The sequence below is a fragment of the Geotrypetes seraphini genome, chromosome 2 (assembly GCF_902459505.1).
Source record: "Geotrypetes seraphini chromosome 2, aGeoSer1.1, whole genome shotgun sequence".
Taxonomy (NCBI): Eukaryota; Metazoa; Chordata; class Amphibia; order Gymnophiona; family Dermophiidae; genus Geotrypetes; species Geotrypetes seraphini.
The window spans coordinates 1,915,518-1,928,581 of record NC_047085.1 but is presented as its reverse complement, the minus strand read 5'-3'; the positions used below and the strand labels follow the sequence as shown (position 1 = coordinate 1,928,581).

Genomic DNA, 13,064 nt, shown 5'->3' with positions numbered 1-13,064 from the left:
GATCAAATAGCTTTTTTACCAATAAAGATTGCCTAGAAGAAAATTGTCCCTGGTTGGGTTTCTTGCTCTCTGGATTCTGGTGACAGTATTTTTTAATCACTGATTTTTAATTCTATCTAATTTCTCTTTTAATTGTAATTTTTAATTCTCTCTCTACTTTTTAGATTCTGGGTGAGTAAAATACATACATAAAAATAAACTGAAGGAAAAAGAAGGGCTGATGGGTTTGGCTTAAGGTTCAACCAAATGAATCTATCCATTGCAGTAAGAGTCTTGAGCCAGGGGCTACAGAATGCACCTCTTTTCAGAAGTTGGCTCATGGGTACTAAGTATGGTCATGAGGTTTTGCTGATAAGCAGTGGCTGAGACTTACTGAGATTTACTCTTCCAATGAGAAAAAAATGAACTTGGTCTTGAAATGCTGGTCTTCCATTTGGTAGTGCACTGCATGCCACTGAAGTGGCCCAGAACCAGCTAGAAAGTCTAGAAACATCATGCAGACTTCACTCCCCCAGTGCCCAAAATCATTATCACACCTCACATCTTTTTCTTTATTTATTTACAAATACTTTCTTCTTCATACAAAACATGATATCACAAATATTAAGAGAGCATAGAAGAAGCTTCATAAAAAAAACATGTGAAGCCATCAGTCCTGAAGTAGCAGCAGCAGGAAGAGACACTGATGAGACATGCCTCATATTCCTTTTCAGCAACACTCACTAGAAATGGGCAGTGACTCGTTCAATTTCTAACAAATCATCCAAGATCTAGAGGAGAATGAAAAAAAGATCCCAGTCAAAAAGTTTCAGCAAGATACTAAGAGAACATCTACATGTCAAGCCCAGCCAGAGCAGCCCACAAATACTGACACACACAAGAATATTAAAAAGGTCCATTAAACCCATCATCTTCTCTCCAACAGCGGCAAGTCTGAGTCACAATTACCCAGCAGATCCTAAAAAGTAGAACTGTTTCTCATGGTTCATTTCCAATAATTAGGAGACGGTTCAGGGGTGATATGATAGAGATCTATAAAATACTGAGTGGAGTGGAAAGGAAGGGTAGATGTAAGTTGACTGTTTAAGCTTTCCAAAAATACTAGGACTAGGGGGCATGCAAAAAATCTACTAAACAGACCAGAGAAAATATTTCTTTACACAATGTGTAGTTAAACTCTAGAATTCGCTGCTGGCAAAATTGTTTGCTCTGAATGACTACATGAACAGGTTTAATACCCCCTCAGTTCTTCCTTCCATCTCTGGTAGAGGCCAAGAAATAAAACTATCAAACACAAAAGTGTAGTTTAAACATCAAGGCCTTGGGAGTTCTTGGCGTCCTACTAACCGGTAGGGTACCAACCATGAATCTCCTCCAATTACAAGTGACAGACCATATCATTAAACATACATAGCTGGTACATCTTCCAAATGAATAGCAATTGCTTCATTAAAGTCCAATGATAAATTGCATACAACAGTAATGTTCTATTGGTTAAGTCACATGGTTTCTCGTTAATCATATTTCATTAGCAATTTTCCCTAGCAACAATAATGACTTAGTTATCACATGCTAGGGGGGTATTCTATTTCAGTGCATTGCACATCTTGTGACAACGTGCTCATTTAGGGCCCATTGACCTGCTAGGACTCATCTATTTCCCAATCTTACAGGACTCTAATAGGAAGTAGCAGCTGTGATATACATCTATTTTAAACCTTTAGCATTTTCCAGGAATTCTAAGCAAGCAATAATATTTTTACTGTAACTCTGAAGAAGTCTATCCTTAAGCTTCATCTTTTTATTTATATATATATATATATATATATTAGTGTCTTTTCAGGTTTCCCAGGCAAGGGATGTCTCGTACATATTGGGTTATGGACCCCCCCCCCCCTTATATCATGTTTAATACAATTATTGCTATCAAAATAAGTTAGCTTATTTTCAAGGATCAAATAAACTCTCTTGTTAAAAAGTGCTTTTTCAGCCTTCGTATGTTGAGGAAAGTCAGGGCCCTTTTCCACCAACAACATTTCTCGGTTCTGGTCCAGTCTATTTTATTAGCCCGGTTGGATTACTGTAATGCAGCTTATCTGGGCTTAACTAAGACCTCCCTGCAAAGACTCCAACTGAGACAGAATACCGCCGCTAAGCTAATCTTTGGAAAGAAATTAGGTTCTTACCTGTTAATTTTTTTGACTCTCCAGCCTGGTATAGGCATAGATCTTACAGATGGGTAATATCTCATCATGACTGAGACAAAAGTTTGGAATAGTACATAAAAGGTGACTCTCCCTATATCCATCAGCCTGCCGAATAGCCAAGCAGAACTAAGAAATATAAACAGAAAACAAGACTCCGAACAGGAGTAACAACTAATATACATGAATACTGTTAGAAAATGCAAAGGAGAGACCCCTGCAGCAAAAGGTCACAAGCTACGCCAGCCGATCCACAGCTGCTGTTCTTCAATCTCTCCGGCCCTAGAAAAATACTAGAACCCGCAGAAAAAGCAAAATCTGCAAGTGCAACACGACAACAGACAGGGTGGGGATACCTTGTGCCACGAAGGCCCCTCGTGCCAATCGCCTCCCCCCCCCCCCCGAAAAAAAGGCAGGAAGGATGCCCACTCCCTCCTGCCTTGAAAGCCCCCATGCCAATTGCCTCCCCCCCCTGAAAAATAGGTAGGAGGGACTGAGCAGATCAGGGCCTTAGACTCCTCTCCCTTGTATTCAGGATACAGAGGAAGGAGCCTAAGGAAGTCCCTGATTGGCTAAGATACCAAGACCCATAAGAACATAAGCATCGCCTTTGCCGAGTCAGACCATAGGTCCATCGTGCCCAGCAGTTCGCTCCTGCGGCGACCCACCAGGTCAATGACCTGTAAGTGATCCTTTACTAAGACATTTTATCCTGTATAGAACCCCTCTAATTATACCCTTCAATCCCCTTTTCCTTCAGGAACTCGTCCAATCCCTTTTTGAAACACAAAATCATACTCTGCTCTACCACCTCCTCTGGAAGCACATTCCAGGTATCCACCACCCTCTGAGTGAAGAAGAACTTCCTAGCATTTGTTCTGAATCTGTCTCTCTTCAATTTTTTTGAGTGCCCTCTTGTTCTTGTTACCCCTGCCAGTCTGAAGAATCTGTCCCTCTCTACCTTCTCTATAACCTTCATGATCTTGTAAGTTTCTATCATGTCCCCTCTAAGTCTCCAATTTTCCAGAGAAAAGAGCCCCAGCTTCTCCAGCCTTTCAGCATATGAAAGGTTTTAAATGCCCTTTATCATTCTTGTTGCTCTTCTCTGGACCCTCTCGAGTATCGCCATATCCTTCTTAAGGTACAGCGACCAGTACTGAACGCAGTATTCCAGATGCGGGCATACCATCGCCCGTTATAGCGGCAGGATAACTTCTTTGGTTCTGGTAGTGATTCCATTTTTGATAATGCCCAACATTCTGTTCGCCTTCTTTGAGGCCGCTGCGCATTGTGCATCCGGCTTCATTGTTTTGCCCACCAAAGCCCCCAAGTCCTTTTCTAGGTTGCTTACCTCCAATACCATCCCTCCCATCGTGTAGTTGTACATCTGATTTCCTTTCCCTATGTGCAAGACTTTGCATTTCTCTACATTGAAGCTCATTTGCCATTTATTTGCCCATTCACTCAGTTTATTCAGGTCCCTTTGTAGTTCTTTACATTCCTCAACAGTTGTAACCCTACTGGAGAGTTTTGTGTCGTCCGCGAATTTTATAACTTCGCACTTCTTACCTACTTCCAGGTCATTTATGAATATATTGAACAGCAGTGGTCCCAGCACTGACCCCTGTGGGCACCACTCGTGACTCCTTTCCAGTCAGAGTAGTGTCCCTTTACTCCTACCCTCTGTTTCCTGGCCGCCAGCCAATTTCTGATCCATTTGTGCAAGTCCCCTTCCACCCTGTGGTTCCACAGTTTCCTTAGTAGGCGCTCATGGGGTACCTTGTCAAAGGCTTTTTGGAAGTCCAGATATATGATGTCTATGGGGTCACCTTTGTCCAATTGTTTGTTTATCCCCTCAAAGAAGTGCAGTAGGTTCGTTTGGCAAGATCTTCCTTTACAGAAACCTTGCTGGCTGGTTCTCAACAGATTATTTCTTTCTATATGCTCATTGATGCTGTCCTTGATTAATGATTCGGCCATCTTCCCCGGAACTAAGGTTAAGCTCACCGGTCTGTAGTTCCCCGGGTCGCCTCTAGATCCCTTTTTGAAGATAGGTGTAACATTCGCTATCCTCCAGTCCTCTGGGATTACCTCTGTTTTCAAGGATAGGTTGCAAATCTGCTGTAATAACTCTGCTATTTTGTCTTTGAGCTCTTTCAGTATTCTCGGGTGGATTCCATCTGGTTCCGGAGATTTGTCAGTTTTTAATCTATCTATCTGTTTAAGTACGTCTTCGAGGCTCACCTTCATTCACAATAATTTTTCCTCTTGATCCCCCTTGAAGATTTTTCCGGTTTCGGCACGTTGGATGTGTCCTCTTTTGTGAAGACTGTCGAGAAGAACGTGTTTAATCTGTCTGCCACCTCCTTTACCACTCCTTTCCTGTCTCCCTCATCCAGAGGTCCCACCTCCTCCCTCGCCGGTTGTTTTCCTTTCACATATCGAAAGAATGGTTTAAAATTCTGTGCCTCCTTGGCAAGTCTCTCTTCATACTCTTTTCTCGCTGTTCTGACCACACGGTGACATTCTTTTTGATGTTTCCTGTGCTCTTTCCAATTTTCCTCAGTTTTATCCTTTTTCCACTTCCTGAATGATTTTTTCTTGTCTCCTATCACCTTCTTAACTTCATTGGTTATCCATGCCAGGTCTTTTGCTTGATTCTTTTTGTACCCTTTTCTAAATCTGGGTATATACAGGTTTTGCGCCTCGTTTTCCGTGTCCTTGAATAAGGTCCAGGCTTGCTCCACTGTCTGTGTTTTCCTGGAGCTGTTCCTGAGTTTTCTCTTTACCATTAGTCTCATGGCGTCATAGTTCCCTTTCTTGAAGTTAAACGTTGTTGCAATGGTTCTCTTCCCCTTTGGCATTCCTATTTCCATTCTGAATAGGATCATGTTGTGATCACTGTTTCCTAATGGTCCTACTTCCACCACTTGAGCAGGTCCTTTCAGCCCGCTGAGGATTAAATCTAGTATAGTTGTCCCTCTCGTTGGTTCCTTGACAAGCTGTTCCAAGAAGCAGTCCTGTATAGCCACCAGGAACTCCGTTTCCTTTGAACACTTTGAAGCTCCATGGCTCCAGTCTATCCCGGGGTAATTGAAATCTCCCATAACCCCTGAGGCATCTGAGCCAATCAGGGCCTTAGGCCCCTCCCTGTGAATCACATGAGGCACCGAGAGGGGAAGGCCCAGCATCGTAGACTTGGCATCCTCGGAGGGACTGAGTACCCCTCCTGTTCCCAACTTAATATGAATACAGGATGACCAGTGCAGTACTTGAAGAGATTTCCCCCAGGAAAGAGACTTGGGAGTACTGGTCGACAAGTCAATAAAGCCATCCGCGCAATGCGTGGCAGTGGTGAAAAGGGCGTACAGAATGCTAGGAATGATTAAGAAGGGGATAACAAACAGATCGGGGAAGGTTATCATGCCGCTGTACCGTCCCAAGATAGAGCTTTTCTGACTAATCATGGAGGAGGATCCACCACTACATACACTAAAAGTGTAATGGGAGAGAAGAAAAGCAAGAAAGAACAGAGTCCTGAAATCCAAGTGGTGACATCATATCAAGTAGTGCCAAAAGCAAAGGATAGATCGAGAAGGATGAGAAAAGAACAGAAGCCATTGGATATGGCCAGGAACAGTTCATTGGAGACATTAGAAACATAGAAATAGATGGCAGATAAGGGCCACGGCCCATCTAGTTTGCTCACCCCAATGACCCTCCCCTACCTATCTCTTTGAATAGATCCCACATGTCTATCCCATTTGGCCTTAAAATCAGGCACGCTGCTGGCCTCAATGACCTGAAGTGGAAGACTATTCCAGCGATCAACCACCCTTTCAGTGAAAAAGAATTTCCTCATGTTACCGTGCAGTTTCCCGCCACTGAGTTTCCACGGATGCCCCCCTTGTTGCCGTGGGACCCTTGAAAAAGAAGATATCTTCCTCCACCTCGATACGGCCCATGAGATACTTGAATGTCTAGATCATGTCTCCCCTCTCTCTGCATTCCTCGAGTGAGTAGAGCTGTAACTTCTTTAGCCGCTCCTCGTACGGGAGATCCTTGAATCCCGAGACCATCCGGGTGGCCATTCTCTGGACTGACTCTAGTCTCAGCACATCCTTACGGTAATGTGGCCTCAGAATTGCACACAGTACTCCAGGTGTGGTCTCACCATGGATCTATACAATGGCATAATGACTTCAGGTTTACGGCTGACGAAACTCCTGCGTATGCAACCTATGATTTGCCTTGCTTTGGAGGAAGCTTGCTCCACTTGATTGGCAGTCTTCATGTCCTCACTGACGATCACCCCTAAGTCTCGTTAGCAAGGGCAATTTCCGTAGAGGGCAAAAGCCTGATTGAAATGGGTCAAGAATAGCTTGAGATAAAAGAAAGTCAATACAACGGAGGTGAACAGCACATTTAAGTAGCTCGGATAAGAAAGGGAGGAAGAAGACAGGCAATAGTTGGAAGGGCAGATAGGGTCCAGTGAAGTTTTTTTGAGGAGTAGTGTAACTATGGCATGTCTGAAGACATAAGGTACAGTTGCAATGGCAATTGAAAGACTGAGAATATGATAGAAGGAATGACAGCAGGAAAGAGTGATGAATAAATGGGTGGGAAGTCCATAGTCTGCTGTCTGCCTGGAGCCAAAATACGGGACGTCACCACCAGCATGGGTAAACTACTTACACCTCATGACCATTTTCCTATGCTTCTTATCCATATAGGTACGAATGACACTGCCAGGAACACCCCGGAGACCATCACCAGAGATTTCAGAGCCTTGGGTGAGAGGCTGAAGCAGACGAGTGCGCAGGTAGTCTTCTCATCAATCCTTCCAGTTAGAGGCAAGGGAAGAGCCAGAGATGAATGCATCCTGAAAACGAACGAATGGCTACAAGGATGGTGTCGAGATATGAACTTCGGATTCCTGGATAATAGAGAGGCGCTGCAGGGACTACAGGGACCAGACGGACTCCAGTTGACCAGCAGAGGTAAGAACATCTTCGGACACTGACTAGCCCGCCTGCTTCGCAGGGCTTTAAACTAGGTAAGTTGGGGGAGGGGACCTACTCATATACTGGTGTGGAAAGGAACTATCCTGATGGGACGAGTCGACACTCTGTTTCCGAGGTAAGGACCCAATTTGCAAACAGTTCTCTAGGAGCCACACAGACTCAGTCAGGAATAGCCTTACAGGAACTCAGCAAACACAAAGTGTGGAAGGCCATGTATGTTAATGCACACAGTTTAGGCAATAAAATTCTAGAACTGGAAACTGAAATAAGAGATGCCAACCTGGACGTGGTGGCAATATCCGAGACTTGGTTCACGGACGCACATGGGTGGGATATGGCTATACCGGGATACAATCTACTTCGTCAGGACAGAGAGGGCAGGTTAGGTGGAGGGGTAGCACTATACATTAAAGAGGACATCAAAACCACCAGGATCACTGATGTCAAGTATATCGGGGAGTCCCTCTGGGTAAACCTGGCAAGAGGTGGCAAAAAATGCCTGTATCTTGGTGTGGTATACAGACCTCCAAGACAACCGGAAGACATGGACGCAGAATTAATTGAAGACATAGAGAATATAACTCTACGGGGTGACACTGTACTGCTAGGGGACTTCAACAAGCCTGATGCAGACTGGAACACATTTTCAGCAACAACCAGCAGCAGCAGGAGGCTTTTGACCTCCATAAAAGGAGTACATCTCAGACAGATGGTGACGGAGCCTACTAGGGCTCAGGCGATCCTAGACCTGGTACTCACCAACGGGAAAAGCGTCTCAGAGGTCTCAGTAGGAGATACGCTATCCTCCAGCGACCATAACATGGTATGGTTCAACCTTGGGAAAGGATCCCCTAAATCAATTACAAAAACAAAGGTGCTCAAATTCCGGGGCACCAACTTCGCACGCATGGGAGATTTCGTTCATCAGACGCTGCAGAACCAAGCAGAGACCGGCAATGTGGAAACTATGTGGTCGTACCTGAAATCATCCATACACGAAGCAACTAATCGCTACATAAAATCAGTAGATAAACGGCAAAGAAACAACAAACCCCAATGGTTCACTGAAGAGATCTCGCACCTCATTAAGGAGAAGAAAAAAGCATCTCTTTCCTACAAACGTACGCAGAGAAGAGAAACTAAAGTAGAATATAATACCAGATCTGCAGCGGTCAAAACAGCAGTTAGGGAGGCCAAACTTCGAGTGGAAGAAACTCTGGCAAAAAACATTAAAAAAGGGGACAAATCCTTCTTTAGGTATATCAGTGATAGGAAAAGGAACACAGATGGTATAGTACACCTTAGACAACCGGACGGAAACTACGTGGTGGCGGATTCAGAAAAAGCAGAACTATTAAATGAATATTTCTGCTCAGTCTTCACCTGCGAAGCACCGGGACACGGACCACAGTTGAAGGTAAAACAAGATGTGGATGACCCATTTCAGAATTTTGAGTTCACACTTGGGGACGTCTACAACGAACTGGCAAGGCTAAAGGTAAACAAGGCCAAGGGACCGGACAATTTACACCCAAGAGTGCTCAGAGAATTGAGAGATGTTCTGGCGGAACCGTTCGCAGTGCTCTTCAATCTCTCACTAAGTACGGGGAAAGTTCCGTTAGACTGGAAAACAGCCAACGTCGTTCCTCTACATAAAAAGGGTTGTAAGGCTGAGGCTGCGAACTATAGACCGGTAAGTCTCACTTCAATAGTGTGTAAACTCATGGAAACACTAATTAAGTATAAATTAGATACGATCCTGAACGAGGGAAATCTCTGGGATCCCAGTCAACATGGATTCACCAAGGGTAGGTCATGCCAGTCCAATCTTATCAGCTTCTTTGACTGGGTAACAAGAAGACTGGACTCAGGAGAGTCCTTGGACGTCGTGTACCTGGACTTCAGCAAAGCGTTTGACAGCGTCCCACACTGCAGACTGCTGAACAAGATGAAATCAATGGGATTAGGAGAAACTCTAACTGCATGGGTTAAAGATTGGCTTAGTGGCAGACTTCAGAGGGTGGTGGTTAACGGTACCCTCTCGAAAATGTCGGAGGTGACTAGCGGAGTGCCACAGGGTTCAGTCCTGGGCCCACTCCTCTTCAACATATTCATTGGGGATCTGACTCAAGGGCTTCAAGGCAAGGTAACCTTATTCACTGATGACGCCAAACTATGCAATATAGTAAACGGCTATAATCTACAGGATGCTATGGAGCAAGACCTGCATACTTTAGAAAATTGGTCCTCGATCTGGCAGCTGGGCTTCAACGCCAAGAAATGTAAGGTCATGCATCTCGGTAATGGAAATCCTTGCAGAACTTACACCCTGAATGGAGAAACTTTAACCAGGACTACGGCAGAACGAGACTTAGGAGTAATCATCAGTGCTGACATGAAAGCAGCCACTCCAGTGGAGAAGGCTTCATCTAAAGCACGGCAGATGATAGGTTGTATCAAGAAAGCTTCGTCAACAGGAAGCCTGAAGTCATGATGCCATTGTACAGAGCCATGGTGAGACCTCAACTGGAATACTGTGTGCAATTCTGGAGGCCACATTACCGTTAGGATGTGCTCAGAATTGAATCGGTTCAGCGGATGGCCACCAGGATGGTCTCGGGGCTAAAGGGTCTCCCGTAAGAAGAAAGACTGAGCAAATTGCAGCTCTACACTCTCGAAGAACACAGGGAGAGGGGAGACATGATTGAGACATTTAAGTACATCACAGGACGGGTCGAGGTGGAAGATGATATCTTTCTTCTCAAGGGACCCTCGACCACAAGAGGACATCCGCTCAAACTCAGGGGAGGGAAGTTTCTTGGAGACGCCAGGAAGTACTTCTTCACGGAGAGAGTGATTGAGCATTGGAACAAGCTTCCAGTGCAGGTGGTCAAGGCACGCAGCATCCCAGACTTCAAGAACAAATGGGATACCTATGTGGGATCCCTACAAGGGTCATGCCAAGGGATAGGGTCACTAGGGTATGGACTTGAATGAGCGGGTCAGTAGAGTGACAGTATAATTACAATTATACTTTAGGGGGCCAGTAGACTTAAGAGGGTGGGTAAATAGTGTGGGCAGACTTGGTGGGCTATAGCCCTTATCTGCCGTCATCTTTCTATGTTTCTACATGGGGGAAGCCACTGTATGGCATGGACTGCTGCTACTATTTGGGTTTTTGCCAAGTACAGAGTAGACACCGAAGAGGGAGTGTTAAATATGAAAAAGGATCTGCAAAAGTTAGAGGAATGGTCTAATGCCTGGCAACTAAAATTCAATGCAAAGAAATGCAGAGTAATGCATTTGGGGATTAATAATAGGAAGGAACCGTATATGCTGGGAGGAGAGAAGCTGATATGCACGGACGGGGAGAGGGATCTTGTGGTGATAGTGTCCGAAGATCTAAAGGCGAAAAAACAGTGCGACAAGGCAGTGGCTGCTGCCAGAAGGATGCTGGACTCTATAAAGAGAGGCGTAGTTAGTAGAAGGAAGAAGGTGTTGATGCCCCTGTACAGGTCATTAGTGAGGCCCCACTTGGAGTATTGTGTTCAGTTTTGGAGACCGTATCTGGCGAAGGACGTAAGAAGACTTGAGGCGGTCCAGAGGAGGGTGACGAAAATGATAGGAGGCTTGCGCCAGAAGACGTATGAGGAAAGACTGGAAGCCCTGAATATGTATACCCTAGAGGAAAGGAGAGACTGAGGAGATATGATTCAGACGTTCAAATACTTGAAGGGTATTAACGTAGAACAAAATCTTTTTCAGAGAAAGGAAAATGGTAAAACCAGAGGACATAATTTGAGGTTGAGGGGTGGTAGATTCAGGGGCAATGTTAGGAAATTCTACTTTACGGAGAGGGTGGTGGATGCCTGGAATGCGCTCCCGAGAGAGGTGATGCAGAGTAAAACTATGACTGAGTTCAAAGAAACGTGGGATGAACACAGAGGATTTAGAATCAGAAAATAATATTAAATATTGAACTGAGCAGACTTGCACGGTCTGTGTCTTATATGGTCGTTTGGTGGAGGATGGGCTGGGGAGGGCTTCAATGGCTGGGAGGGTGTAGATGAGCTGGAGTAAGTCTTAACAGAGATTTCGGCAGTTGGAACCCAAGCACAGTACAGGGTAAAGCTTTGGATTCTTGCCCAGAAATAGCTAAGAAGAAAAAATGAAAAAATTTAAATTGAATCAGGTTGGGCAGACTGGATGGACCATTCAGGTCTTTATCTGCCTTCATCTACTATGGTACTATGTTACTTGTGACTTGGATTGGCCTCCGTGAAGACGGGATACTGGACAAGATGGACCGTTGGTCTTACCCATTAGGTCTATTCTTATGTTCTTATCATATCGACCCCAGAACTCTTTTCCTTTAGAGCAGGGGTGCCCACACTTTTTGGGCTTGCGAGCTACTTTTTAAATGACCAAGTCAAAATGATCTACCAACAATAAAATTAAAAAAAAACACAAAGCACACTGTATGCATAGAAAATGTTAATCATCATTCCTATTCCAGGGTTTTTCAAAGAGGTCAAAGCAGATGACTCTAAGCACTATCACCTCAGTAACAACCATACAAAAATAGACAAATATACCCCCTCCCTTTTTACTAAACCACGATAGCAGTTTTTAGCGCAGGGAGCTGCGCTGAATGCCCAGCGCTGCTCTCGACACTCATAGGCTCCCTGCACTAAAAACCTCTATTGCGGTTTAGTAAAAGGGGACCTTAGTGTAAAATATAGACAGCAGATATAAATTCAGACACATTTTGATCACTAAATTTAAAATAAAATAATTTTCCCTACCTTGTCTGGTGATTTCATGAGTCTCTGGTTGCACTTTCTTCTTCTGACTGTGCATACAATCTTTCTTCCCTTCTTTTAGCCTGTATGCTTCTTCTCCTCCAGACCTCATTCCTTCCCCCCAACTTTTCCTTCCTCTTCCCTTCCCTTTCTTTCTCTCTGCCTCCTTTTCATTTTTTTCTGTTTCTCTTCTTTCCTTCTGTCTCCCTGCCTGCCCTTTTTCTTTCTTTCTCCCTGCCCTCCCCCAAGCCACTGCCACTGCCATTACCATCGGGGACCAGGACCCAAACACCACCAATAACAGGCCCCAAGCTCTCCCTGCTTCGGCCAACCAGCATTCCTCTCCCCGACGTCAATTCTGCCGTCGGGAAGAGGAAGGCTGATCAGCCCAAGATCGTGATCAACCTATTGGGGGAAATGCTGCCGGGTCCTGCCTTCGCGGAAACAGAAAGTAGGCAGGACCCGGCAGGAAGAAGAACAAATGCTTGTCTCCCGCATTAGCCCGTAGCGAACGCTTGCTTCAGGGCTCTCAACATGTGTGTGCCGGCTTCCTTTCTCCCCTCCCCCCCCTCCCCGGACATAACTTCCGGTTTCGGAGGGAAGAGAAGAGAAGCCTGCACGCACACGTTAGAGCCCGGAGCATAAGTTCGCTACGGGCTGAAATCTCCAAGCCGGTTTTTTGGGTATTTTTTTTAAATGTTCAGCAGCGGCAGATGACAGCTGGGTGGACCACCCAGCTAAAAGGCCCTAGGGAGAATACTGGAGAGGAAGGCTGATCGGCCCGTAGATCAGGACGGCAACACGAGTGTGATCGACTCGAGTTGCCTTCCTGAGCTACTGGTCGATCGCGATCGACGCGTTGGGCACCCCTGCTTTAGAGTATACATATTTGGGACTTCAAGTATCGTCTCTGTCCCTGGCAGTGTTCAAATCCAAGCTAAAGGCCCACTTTTTTGAAACTGCTTTCAACTCTTAAACTCCCCCTCATTGTTGTCAGATACCTATATCCGCTATAATCTCCCTAACCCTGCTGC

General features: G+C 45.1%; 1 protein-coding gene across 1 annotated transcript in view; it reads right to left on the bottom strand.

The window, feature by feature from the left end:
* Window positions 1–542: 542 nt before the first annotated feature.
* Window positions 543–13,064, bottom strand: part of CPSF1 (cleavage and polyadenylation specific factor 1) — a 406,695-nt gene continuing 394,173 nt past the window's right edge. Inside the window, exon 38 of the mRNA XM_033933046.1 lies at window positions 543–770. Coding sequence (XP_033788937.1) covers window positions 723–770 — 48 coding nt within the window. The 3' untranslated portion in view covers window positions 543–722. The remainder of the gene's footprint in view (window positions 771–13,064) is intronic.